The sequence below is a fragment of the Setaria italica genome, chromosome VI (assembly GCF_000263155.2).
Source record: "Setaria italica strain Yugu1 chromosome VI, Setaria_italica_v2.0, whole genome shotgun sequence".
Classification (NCBI taxonomy): Eukaryota; Viridiplantae; Streptophyta; class Magnoliopsida; order Poales; family Poaceae; genus Setaria; species Setaria italica.
Window position 1 is genome coordinate 22,591,148 of NC_028455.1, and position 13,753 is coordinate 22,604,900.

The 13,753-nt window shown below is 46.0% G+C and overlaps 1 protein-coding gene and 1 pseudogene across 1 annotated transcript; one reads left to right on the plus strand and one right to left on the minus strand.

Moving 5' to 3' along the window:
• Positions 1 to 1,398: 1,398 nt before the first annotated feature.
• Positions 1,399 to 3,142, minus strand: LOC101755871 (annotated as a pseudogene).
• Positions 3,143 to 5,256: 2,114 nt separating this feature from the next.
• LOC101756275 lies at positions 5,257 to 7,170 on the plus strand. The gene has a single exon (XM_004973266.4). It carries the CDS (start codon positions 5,554 to 5,556, stop codon positions 6,931 to 6,933), a length of 1,380 nt encoding a protein of 459 aa, XP_004973323.1. The 5' UTR covers positions 5,257 to 5,553; the 3' UTR covers positions 6,934 to 7,170.
• The last annotated feature ends 6,583 nt before the right edge of the window (positions 7,171 to 13,753 follow it).

The following is a 13,753-nucleotide window of genomic DNA, read 5'->3' on the forward strand; positions in this document are numbered from 1 at the left end:
CGATTAAATGTTGGAATAGAGGAAAAGGGAAAAGAAAGCTAGAAGGGCCGGGCTGTTGGTACAATTAAGGCCCAATGATCAAGCCCATTTCGGAGCGGACAGTTGCTAAAAAGTCACATCGTCAGTCCTATTTTTTATGTTTTCGGTTTTATAGCTACCAGCTCTGACTATTTATGATATTTTGATAGTTTTGATATTTTTTTTCCATTTAGGACGGGGAAAAAGGGTGTAGGAGAATATTGACAATCTTGTTCAGCATACTCACATCCATTTCTTGGTCAGGTAGAGAGAGAGGCTCGATGCTAGATAATATGTGACAAACTTCTAAAAGGTTCGATGCTAGCTAATTTAAGAGAGAAGCACTACTTGTACGCGCCCTATGCGACATGCATGCTAACCAAAGACGCTTATATACTACGTGCACCATTGAGAAGTCTGATCAATGGCCAATGTTTAACGTGCTTCGTTGACAGAGTGACTGTCATTGGACGGCCAAGGGAGCACAGGCAAGCAATGCACCATTCTGCTGCCATAGGGCCATATGGCAACCCTGCTTGACGGGCTATGAACAGTGCGGTAGAAGGGGCATATGCCCCTTGGATCCAACATACAACATTATCTTCTCCATGGATTGGTTTACCACAGCCTAATAGAAGATCGGACTACTGTTCACATCAAGAACTACACTGTTTTGGTGCCGTCACAGCGGAGCCCCTTCTTCAAGTTGAGGGAGATTTGCTTTGGGTGGACGTGAGAGCGGTAGCGAAGAAAGAGAAAGTGGATGGGCGGATACTATTATTATGCGGTATCCAAATTATAAAAATCGACTAAAACTTTACAATTTTTTAAATTTACCACTTTGATTTCTAAACTATCTACGAAATCCCAGAATATGTGCCGTTTGCTATCTTATGCACCACTGAACTGTCTAGTTGTTGTTTATAGGTAGATTAGGCGTGGACCACCGTCACTCAATTTTTCAAGCATCCAATGATGATTCCTGTATTTCTTCTACCTCTAGCTGACCTACCTCTTCTTCTGAAAATCTCGCCCTTACCACAGCTATCGTCGAAAAATCGTGTGCAAATTGGGGACACTGTAGCCATAACCAGAAAGAAATTAGGTGCTGCATAGGGATAAAGACCTTAGCTTTTGCGTTATTAATTGATTATATTGATCAACACTCCCTCCGTCTATGTTTATAAGGCATGGCATAATCTGACACGGTTTCCAAATAACACTTTGACCATTCATTTATCTTATATTATATTATTTATGTTATATTATTTATGGTTATAAACTTATAATCCTTGTAGAGTATATTTAATTATGAATCCAACCCTATAAAGTTTACATTATAATAAATAAAAAATTAATAGTCAAATTACTGGTCAAAGATTGCAAAGTTTGAATCTTTGATATGCGTGCTTTATTTACCGTATGACCATTTGTTTCTGCTAAACAGACCAAAATGCAGGATGTAACAGCACACATGCATTGACTTTTCGCAGATCCAGCCGCACAGTATCTGGCTCTGAATTCCTACGTGGCCCCTTGCGTGTAGCTCAAAACAGAGTACACCGCCAGCACCACGGTACACAGCAGCCCGACGGCGAGCCACGGGTTGGTGAAGTACCTGAGCATCAGCCACGCCGCCCACCGCCGCGGCCGGCTCCAGAACCGCCCCTCCATCGCCTGCCACGTCGCGTGCAGGTAGTTGCCGCAGGGGTCGTCGGCCCCGAAGGCGACGCCATTGCAGAGGCCGGCGAAGAGCTCGGCGACCTCGCCGTGGCTTCCCAGGCCGTGCACGATGACCCCGCGCCTGGACAGGACCTCGACGTCCCGCGGCGTGCACGCCAGCTGCGACACGAGGACGCAGTACGCCGTGACGTGGCTCCCCGCCGCCGCCGGGTTGCTCTGCTCCAGCGCTATCAGGTTGCGCAGCAGCCGCCACGTCAAGCTTCACGTCGAGGATCGAGCGGGCGCCGCCTTTGCCGCCAAGCGCCAAGGGGCCGGATCCGGAATCCCACGCCAGCGCAGTGGTACTCCGTCGCCGTGCGCCACCGGCCGAACGGACGCTTGGCGCCGGTGGCTCTGCTGCCGGTGGTGCGTGGCGAGAGTGCGGTAGGCGTCAGGTGCAGAAGGTTGCATGTCCCCGGCGGCGCCGCTACCGCCGGCGTGGCCACCGAGTACTCCTGCCGCGCAGGAGCTCCCGGACGTACCCCGTGATAGCCTCCGCCGCGGGAACGCCGGCGTCCGGAAAGGTGAGCCGGTGGACCTTGTCGACGACGAAGAACGGTATCTGGTTCTCCGCACCACCGCGACGGCCTCCATCATGTCGCCGCCCACTGACGGCGCTTCGCCACCGCCGTTTCTGCGGCGTCTGGCGACGCAGCCGAACCGGACGAGCACGTAGCAGGCATCGAGCAGCAGCATGCGCACGAACTCCGCGCTGACAATCTGCTCGAACGTGTGGGCGTAGCAGCTCCTAGCCTGGCCCTCGAGGCGGGCGAGCTCGTCGCGATAGACTTCCAGCGTCATGCCGGCACTCGCCGCGGACAGGAGGGCGCCGAGGCTCCGGAGCTTCTCGTCGTCCCTGGCGAGGTGCGGGTTGTTGATGCGGTGGTAGGGGCCGATGGAGACGTGCCGGGTCGACGTTGCGGTTGCGGGTGAGCTCGCCGACCTGAGCGATGATGATGGGGCAGCCGCTGGCGAGCTGCGCCGGCGGCGCTTCCGCTGCGGCCAGCTCCTCCCTCAGCTGCCGGGCCAGGGACTCGATGTCTACGGCATGGGGATCACCCATGGGTGTGATGAGTAGGCAGGCAGGGACGGTCAGTCAGGTCACCAATTGCCCTTCTTGCTTCAGTCTGCTCTGCAGCCCTGCTGAGAAAAGGCACTAGAAATTTGTTGGTGGTTTGATGAATATAGACAGGATGTGCAGCAACATGAAAGGCACGTGCATAATCTTTCCACTTGAAATTTGAAAAGGCCCTTGGAAAGTTAGGTACTCTTATTGATAGATTCGAAAAGCCTCCGTCCTGCAAAGAGTGCTACTTTAGTTCTGTCCTAAATCAAACCATCTTATGTATGACTAAGTTATATAAAAATATATCAATACTTTTGATGTCTAGCAAGTTTCATTAGATTCATTATGAAATATATCTTCATAGCATACCTACCTAGTGTTATAAATGTTGATACTTTCTATTATAAATTTGATCAAATTTAAAATAGTTTAACTCACAGCAAATCTAAAAAGGACACGGGAGCAGGCTCTAAGTTCACAAGTCAGTCAAGCACTAGGGAAGCAGGGTCTGCCGCTTTCATCTTTTGGCTTTGTGAAGGAACTCCAGTTCGCCTTCGAGCTTCGTCGGTTGCGTGAACCGCACATGTGCAGGAGACAGGACAGATGGCCTGATGGGTCCCTTCAATTTTGTCCACACAGTGAATTTGCTTACACTAGCCTCATCATCAAGTTGACCTCGAGTCAATGGCCAAAAGCCAATAATGTGTGCCAAACGTGTTTCGATGGATCTGTGAGTGGCTTTCTAGATGCACCTTTGTTTTTTGCAAACTCTTCTTTTAATCCTCCTGCGATATACCACTCCTCTTCATTTTTACCAGTCTAGGACAAGCAAAGCTTAGCTTGTCAAAACGCCATATATTTTAAGGCGGAGGTATTAGCTTGTCCTATAATATTTTTAAAAAAAATTGCCCTACAATGCTATAGATTTGAAATCAGATGGAGCATAATCTTGCACTAGAGCACCGCAGCTTGACGACGCTTCAATATCAACGAGGCAGTCCCAGTGGAAGGTTTTTTTAGTGCTTATGGAGCAATTCCATAGGTAGAGGATGGTATCCATACGTTCAATAGCCGGGTCACTATAACTGACGGTTAGTTACATGCATCGGCGGTAGTACCATAACCCTGGATCCCTCCTACTATGCCCGCCTATGTAATTGATGCTTTTCAAAAAATCCATGTGTTGTGCATGTATATACGAAGAAGGCAAAGTTCAATTTATCTTTGGCATTTACCAGTTTGGTTGAATTTGTGTATGGTTGGATTCGAAAGAAAAGTTACAGATCACTGAGAAGTAGCACGACGAGGTTGGATTAGGGGTTATCATGAAATTCCCATACCGTTTGACATCATTCTTGTGTTTATGATACCTTTTCCGGCTTCTACTGATCTCGCAACCTGTATGTGTTCCTTCTTCATTTCGCAAATACGGCGGCCTAACCTTTTTCGTTTTTCGTATTGTGACCATTTTCAACCCCCCAACCGTCCTATGATAAAGCAAAACTTATTCAGCAACTGAGCCGTACACACTCCCTCATTTGGCACCTAAACAATTTTTAGTCGAAGAGCGATAGAATTGGTGACGTACCATGGCATTATCTGATTATTATCTCTTTCCCTCGTTCGACCTCTAACATATGCTTTGGTCATTGACCTCAGGTCAACCCAACGCTAGTGGTAGCAAATTTAATGTGAGTGCAGGATTGGATGGATCCATTGTAGTTTTGTAACGAGGGCAGTCCCAACCCGGTGATTAGGATAGTTTCTATAGTATTAAATAGCATGCCATGTAAGTGATGTGGCATGAGAGTTAATGAAATGAGAGAAGGAAATGGTTTCTCATGCGAGAAACCATGTCTACACAGAATCTAAGAAATGGGAAAGGATGATTGGAGAGGAAAGAAGAGAGAAGAGAGGAGATTGGTTGATACTTTATTTTGAAGAAACCATTTATTGCCAACATAATTTTATATCTAATGTCTATATGATATGGCATGTACAGAAACTAGGTGGGTTGGGACCGGCTACTTGTTGTCTCGTGCACATGTGCAGTTTTCACGCAACGGCCCAAACTCGAAAGAGACACTCGGGAGTTGGCACCTTCATCCTCCCTGCGCCCTTCTCAAAAAAGGCAAGAGATGAAGAGGGTGTTTGGATACACCCTACTAAAGTTTAGCACCTGTCACATCGGATATTTGGATGCTAATTAGGAGTATTAAATATAGGCTAATTATAAAACTACTTGCACATATGGAATGTAATTCACGAGACGAATCTATTAAGCCTAATTAGTTCATGATTTAACAATGTGGTGCTACAGTAACTATTTGCTAATGACGGATTAATTAGGCTTAATAGATTCGTCTCACGAATTAGCACAGGGTTCTGCAATTAGTTTTATAGTTAGCTCATGTTTAGTCCCACTAATTAGCATTCGAACATCCGATATGACACTGCTAAATTTTAGCATCTAGTATTCAAACACCCTGAAACCACCCACAATCTTTTCTTCCAACCACTAGTGCTTGACTGACTCGCGAGCTCCAAAACCACAATCTTTTCTTCCAACCACTAGTGCTTGACTGACTCGCGAGCTCCAAAACCACAATCTTTTCTTCCAAAATTTGTTAAAAGGGTTCCTTTCGAAGCTCCCTTTTCGAAATCTCTAAAGATTCGACCTCACCAGAAATGGCGTGCCACACCAGCAGCAGCAGAGCAGAGTGCCACAAAGGAAGGCCTTCTCACAAATGGGTGATTCCCACGCCGTGGACATCCCTTCCCTGGCCCAGCAGCTGAGGGAGGAGCTGGCCGCCGCGGACGCGCCGCCGCCCCGACTCCCCGGCGGCTGCCCCATCGTCATCGCCGTGGTCGGCGAGCTCACCCGCAACGTCGACCCGGCCGAGTACGTCCCGCACCACGTATGCATCGGGCCCAACCACCGCAGCAGGAGCCCGCCCCTCGCCAGGGACGACGAGAAGCTCCGGAACCTCCGCGACGTCATGTCGGTGGCAAGCGCCGGCGTGACGCTGGAGGACTACCTCGGCGAGGTCGCGCGAATCGAGTGGCAGGCCAGGAGCTGCTACGACCGCACGTTCGAGCAGATGAGTAGCGCGGACTTCGTCCGCATGCTGCTGCTCGACGCTTGCTACTTGCTCGTCCGGTTCGGCCACATCGCCGGACGCCGCGGGAACGGCGGCGGCGCTGCCGGGGCAGCACCGTCGGTGGGCGGCGGCGACATGATGGAGGCCGTCGCGGTGGTGCGCGACGCCCTGTATCTCGCGGAGAATCAGATACCGTTCTTCGTCGTCGACAAGGTCCACCGGCTCACCGTTCCGGACGCCGGCGTTCCCGCGACGGACGCGATCGCTGGGTACGTCCGGGAGCTCCTGCGGGGGCAGCAGTACTCCGTGGCCACGCCGGTGGTGGCGGCGCCGCCGGGTCCGGGCAACCTTCTGCACCTGCTCCACATGCACCTGACGCCTACCGCACTCTCGCCACACACCACCGGCAGCAGAGCCACCGGCGGCAAGCGTCAGTTCGGCCGGTGGCGCACGGCGGCGGAGTACCACTGCGCCGGCGTGGGGTTCAGGGCCCGGCCCCTCGGCGGCATAGGCGGCGCCCGCTCGATCCTCGACGTGAAGCTCAACCGCCGCGGCAGCACGCTGGAGATCCCCCGTCTGAACGTCGACGCCGAGACGTGGCGGCTGCTGCGCAACCTGATGGCGCTGGAGCAGAGCAACCCGGCGGCGGCGGGGAGCCACGTCACGGCGTACTGCGTCTTCGTGTCGCAGCTGGCGTGCACGCCGCGGGACGTTGAGCTCCTGTCCAGGCGCGGGGTCATCTCGCACGGCCTCGGCGGCCATGACGAGGTCGCCGGGCTCCTTGCCGGCCTCTGCAAGGGTGTCGCGTTCAGGCCCGACGACCCCGTCGGCAACTACCTGCACGCGACGTGGCAGGCGATGGAGGGGCGGTTCCGGAGCCGGCCGCGGCGGTGGGCGGCGTGGCTGATGCTCAAGTATTTCACCAACCCGTGGCTCGCCGTCGGGCTCGCGGCGGCGGCCGTCGGGCTGCTTTGCACCGTGGTGCAGGCGGTGTACGCTGTTTTGAGCTACACACCAGCCACGTAAAAATTCAATGACAAGTGACATCCCTGTGCGGATGTGACTATGACAAGTCAACATTGGCGTGCTTTAGGATGTCCTTTTTCTTTAGCACAAAGAAAGGGTTTTGTAATGTTCAGTGGGACATGAGATAGCAGCGGGTGGCTATGTCACGCGTTCAGGCACAAAAAACTGAAGTGGTCTTCTAAATATTTGCAAATTTTGAATCGGTTTTTAAGCTACTAGAAATTGCATTCTAATCAACAAGATCAAATCATTTTCCTTTAATTTATATGCTAAATCTTATTAGTATATATATGTCTTGTCAAAGTGGCTTCTAGCATGGAGACGTGTGTGTGTATAATATATACATGCAACCCACGCTCATTATTCTTGCCGTCACCGGTTGTTTGGATCCATGGACTAATTAGTTCGGGTCACATAGGATATTTGGATAAGACTAAAAGTAAACTAATTATAAAGCTAATTGCATAAACTGTGGCTAATTCGCGAGATAAATCTATTAAGCCCAATTAATTCATGATTAGCACATATTTACTGTAGCATCACATGGTCAAATCATGAACTAATTAGACTTAATAAATTCATCTCGCGAATTAACCTTCATTTATGCAATTAGTTTTATAATTAACCTATATTTAATACTTCTAATTAGTATCTAAATATTCGATGTGACAGGAGTCCCTGTCTCCAAACGGGACATAAATCGAGATGAGCTTTACCACCTATATGTACTGATATCTTTCTCTCTCTTCTCTGCAGCCACGAAGCCGCACCTGCGGTGACACCTAAGCCATGGCACCAAAATTCAGGCATCACACTCGTGCCAAAAAGGTTTCCTGCAAAACTAATTAAAGAGCTATTGGTGTCGTACATATATATCTATGGGTCCATCAGAAGGTTTGGACAGTACTAAATATGAGATTAGACACCGAGACGCATCTGACATGAAGACCATGACGTAGGACGGCGTAGTCTACATGGAAAGACGGGAACTAGTCGAGGATCAGGAAAGTACTCGTTGGAATAAGAGTAGAACTCCTCTAGTCGTATCCGACTAGTATTCTTGTAACCAACCGACCTGTAACCCTACCCCCGACTACATAAGGCAAGGCAGGGACCCCCTCTAAAGCAATTCAATCCAACCAACGTACAGGACGTAGGGTATTACGCAATCCAGTGACCCAAATCTATCTAAATCGTGTGTTTGCGTTTACCTTCAAGTTCCTGATCTCGATGAGCCCCACTAACCAAAACACTATCTCGGACATCGCTCGGCAACCCCGGATCTAAATACCGATAATTGGTTACCTCTAAAGACAGCCCATGAAGCTATAAAAGATCACTCCTGAATTTTTGCGCCATAGAGACGTGAAGATAGAGGTTGGAGGCGGCTTGTGATTGAGGAAGAACTGTAATTTCAATTTCGTGAAACTGGGCCAGACAGCAGCTATTGGGCCAGCGAGTAGTATGCAATTTGCTACTGTGCTTCATTTCTTAGTCCACAGTCATAAAAACAAGCCCAATTACCAAGCCCAACAGCCTTATCTCTAATATGTAGGCCCCCTACAAAAATTTCCTGGATCCGCCCCCGTGAGAAGTGATCGTACATAACATAACATAACGAGAGTACCTTGAAATGCTCCAAAGATATTTGTGTACAAGGAATGGAGCTTTGCAGGCCTCCCCGGCTCCTTCGGGGCCGCGTGCCCTCCCATCCTGCTGAATTCTGACCGTTGAACCCACAGGTTTCCAGTCTGACTGACGGCCCGACAGCACCTGCAAGGCTGCAAAAGCGGCAGCAGATGGGCAACGGCCTCGACGCCGCCCGGGCCACGGCCCACGGAAAGGGCACTTTCCAAGGGGACACACGCGGAGCGCAAAAAAGCCTGTACTACATCCGGAATCAAAGAGCAGAAAACGATTCGCTATAAAAATCAGAAGAACGGTATGGTAGCAATATATCGCTCCATTTTTTCAGTAGGACATTCATTATTTTTTCCAAATAGAAGATTTAAAGTAAAATAACGTGCTCAGGTGTATTGTTCGCAAAACTCTACCGAATTTTGTTCACATAAAATTTGTTAATTAGGAAGATCGAAAATGGTTTTCAAAAGTTAGAGATTCCATAGAGGTCCGAAAATCTCATGAAGTTACCACCCATTTTTTTTAAAAAAAAACTTTGAATGTTAAACTAACATGTTCCTGTTTATACGACCATGATCCATCTGTATGCCTTTAAAGAGATCTTGCCCAAAACATTGTTTTGATCAAGCATCGAGGTGTATTGCTGAAACATATTATTTAATCAAGCATGATGATCTGATAATAAGCCATTAAGTTCGCATGGAGGTATATTGTTTCATGATACGTGTTCACTGTTCTTTTCCTAAAGTTTGATACTGTAAGCCTGTATATATGCCACATCTCCAGCTCCAATATCCATGCAAGATTTCTAGTTTGCAAAGTAAATAAAATGGTTCAAATATGTATTTAATAATAATAATAATGACAAAATGTCTTAACTAAATAAGTTCAATTGGCCCATGGTTCTTGCTTCATAAGAAACTAAAGCTTGTAGATGGAGTTGTACCAACATGACATATATTTATATTTTTATTTAGTATGTCTGCTATGAAGTGAAAATGATAAGAAACCATCAAACTATTAAAAATAGTCAGAATTAATATATATGATGATCGGAAAAGGACGTCGTAGAAGTTTGGAACCATAGTTTTATTCCAAAGTTTGACCAATTTCACAAAGCAAGACATGACTTAAGTACCATAGACTTTCATTCACGCCATGCGATTTGCAAACCATTCGACAAAACTTTATTTCATACAAAAGCACAAGAATGTAGCATAAACATAGGATAAGTTTGAACATGACCGCCATATGGGCCACGATAATTCGAAAACTCAGCAAAAAGTGATGGAAAGATTTATTCAAATATGATATGGTACATTTTAACAAAGAAAATATATCCACTTGTTTCGATTATCAGTTCCAACGATCAATTCCCACCTCAGTATTCCCATTTCTTGGTCACTCAGAAACCCACATAACCTCTTTCACCACAAAAGTATTGCATCCAGACATAAATATCATCCTTTAGTATTCCATTTTCATACAACTCATTGAACGTCCATGGATCACGAAGGAGAAAAGGGGTGTGTTTTCAGCATGCGTTTCCCACGAATATTGAAAGGATGATTTGCTTTCTACGGGAAAATACGGCGGGCTTCCAACGCTGCATCAAACTTCGAGGGACCCGCCACTCCCTCTTACGTCTTATTTGAATCCACCAGCTAAATTTTAGCTGACTAAAGTTTAGCCCGCTAAAATTCTTTTAAACCAGTTAAACTCAGCTAAATTGGTAAAACACTAAATTACCCCTCCACCTTGCACGAGAAAAGTTTCTAAAGTGGGAAGGAGGGGTAGGATAGACAAATACCTCTTCAACTATTATTTAGCTAGTGGATCCAAACACCCCTAGCTAAACTTTAGCTAGCTAAAAGAAAAAGTTTAGCTTGGGTGGATCCAAACAGGACCTTACTGAGAAAGAAGTCACAAGACCATGGGTCCGCACGTCAGTTAATCCTTACGCTTTAAAGTCCCTCACACCCCTTTGACGACGGTTAACCCCACTCTCTCCACTCCGCCTCTCCACTCCACCTCCACACCTCTCCTATAACTATGATCCATCAGCTAAATTTAGTTGTTATGAATCCAAATAGGACCCAGTGGCTAAAGATTCTTTTAGTTGGTGGAACCTGACTAAACTCAGCTAAACTGGTAAAAGACCAAAATGCTCCTCTACCTTGCTTGGGAAAAAAATTATAAAGTAGGAGGGAGGGGCAGGATAGATAAATACCTCTTCAATTCTCATTTAGCTACCTAAACTTTAGAAATTTTTTGTTAGTTCGGTGAATCCAAATAGGACCTTTTGCATGGCTATGGTAAAGTAATTCGTGAAGAAACCAGTGTTGAACACCCAATTATTCGAATATTGCTGGTCCGAACTTATGCAAACACTCTGTTAGTTATTAGCTACATGAAAACACGCTTCATGCACCATGCCAATAGAGCTTTTATCTTTGTATGCAAATCGAAACTCAAGCCAGAACTACCAGATGCAATCTCAAAAATGCGAATGGTATTAAGCACAAAAAGTTGCTGTCCCATGCAAATTATTATAATCTAAGCAAATTATAATAAATTTCTATAATAACATCACATACTTATTAAAAGAAAGTAAAACATTAGGAAAAGATGGCTAAAAGAGGTAAGTAGGTAACCAAAGGGGAGATGGTAAGGGTGCACACCAGTCTATATGTGACACACTATGCCACCACCTTTAGATCAACTCCAACAGCATGTATATTTTTGACTCTCCATTTGACTCTCTGATCAACTTGTCAAAAATATTTCTCTCCATAATAAGTTGCATATTCCAACAGACTATCAATTTCCTACTCTTTAAATTCCAATAGGTAGTTTTCTCTACACTCTCCATCCACTCCAACAACCTCTCCATTTCACATTTCACACTATAACAGACTCTCCATTTTGTAATTGATGTGTATGGGATCCACATTTGGAAAGCCAAACTAGCGCACCAAGTTTGGATAGCATTTGGATCGTGATTTTTTAGCACACTTAAATTTTAACTTGAAGAAGAGATGTCAATGCTGTTGGAGTTACTCTTGCACGCCAATCCTTGATAACGGGTGACACAACATGGGTTGGATGACCCTCTTCCCTATCCAGATCCGCCCTGATTCAGCATGGAAGGTGTTGCTGACGTGCATAACGGGAGTACGTTTTCAAATCTTGTGGTGCGTATTCAAGTAAACACAAAATGCTCCTCTCGGTTGAGCTATGCAGGTCCCCCGGGCGGCCGGGCTCCCTCGACGCCGGCTGCCGGGCCACGGTCCACGGAAAGGGGTTCGTTCCAACTTCCAAGGAGCCACGGCCACGGGTGCTCTGCAACGAGCTGCGCTGGGCACAAAATTCAAAGGGAAAAAACTATTCGCTACAAAAAAAAATCCGAAAGAACGGTACGCTACCGGTACCGGTACCAACTACAAGTACCAACACATCGCTCCACCTCCACTACCACTATGCAGAGTAAGTACAGGTCCCGCATATTTTTTGCATAAGAAAACAAATAAAACGTTACGTGGCCGATCGAATGGAAACTGTACATCATCACCAAGCTATGTTATCACTTTATCAGGGAATTAATTAATTCACTAGGACATTCATTATTTCCCGAACAGGAGATTTAGCAAAGTAAGAAAAGTGTGCTTGGGTGTATTGTTCTCAAAATCCTACCAAATTTTGCTTACATAAAATTTGTTAATTCTGGAAGATCGAAAATGGTTTTCAAAAGTAAAGGATCTTACATATCATTCTTTCGTTTTCCATTGTCATACACACTCGAGATGAGATACAAATTGAATGCCCATGGATCACTAAGAAGCAATGCGTTTTCAGCATGCATTTTCCACGAATATCACAGGGATACTGTCACTACTAAAGAACTCCACATCGATCTAGTGCCAAAATACCGGCCAAAACATGATCCGGTACTATTGAGAAAGGAAGAAAATATCGTGTGCTTATAAGATGTCCACAAACACCAGGGGACTCACTACTCCCTCTCTCTAAAGAGGAAGTTACATGACTATAGCCCCACAGGTCAGTTAATCCCCATGCTTTAGAACCCCACGCTTTTGACGATGGTTAGCTAGAAGCACCTCCCTCCCTTCACTCCACTACTCCACTCTCCTACAGTCATACCACACCTACCCTATGACTCCCAGCTCCTCCGCCTCCTCCCCCCCCCCCCCCCACACCCCGCCACTGCCATTACCGCGGCCACATCCGCGAGGCTTCCTGCTAATTTCACCGCACTCCTCGCCGCAAAGTACGACCTCTCAAATCCCGCCTCCACTCTTGCTGCTTGGGACCCGGGCCTCTCCACGTCCCCTGGTTGCACCTTCTCTGCTGTTTAAAATTAACAAAAATTCATTTTAAATAGCAACCAAATACGCAAATGAGAGTAACTCAACACTTCCGGTCTATCTATGCTTTAACCATTTCGTCAACTTATTTCAGCTTGATTTAATTCTACACTTGTTTATGGTTCAATTATGACCATTTGCACATGTTTTGTAACATTTTGGCATTAACTTCATATATTCTCATATTTATGATTTTTTTTATTTTTAATTGAAAAATGGCATAAACCCATAATTGAATGCATTTTAATTGATAAAGCCATATAACATGTGATCAATTACTAATAAAAATTATTAAATGACAAAATGCACATATGAAAAATACTAATGCTCGTATCATGAAGATGATTACGCCTAATTGCATGTGCTAAACATCAGAAGGTCTAATCTCGTGAACCATTGTCAATATGGGTACTAGGGTCAGCCATCGATAAGTAACTATATAGTGCTTTCTATTAATACCATTGATGAGCTATGTTGTCTAATCAATAATCACTTAAAAATTATGAGGAGCATGATGATCAGATAAACTACTAACCAAGATTCGTGAACCAGAGCTTGTTGACGACTATATTTGCATGAAACCTTTTTCGCGAGCTCCAGCCAGGCATCCCTATTCTGAATCATGGCAACTATTATGGTGGACGTGTCATTCTATATAATTCGATCCCTACTCGAGTTCAGATCATTTGAAAATTTGAATGTCCATGGGTCGCGAAAAATTTGGATGTCATTTGAAAATTTGAATGTCCATGAGTTCAAATCATGTCTGTTTGGATGTTAGAACAAATATATAT

Excerpts from the sequence above, each read along its gene's own strand:
- LOC101756275 (XM_004973266.4), top strand. The coding sequence starts at position 5,554 with ATGGGTGATTCCCACGCCGTGGACATCCCTTCCCTGGCCCAGCAGCTG.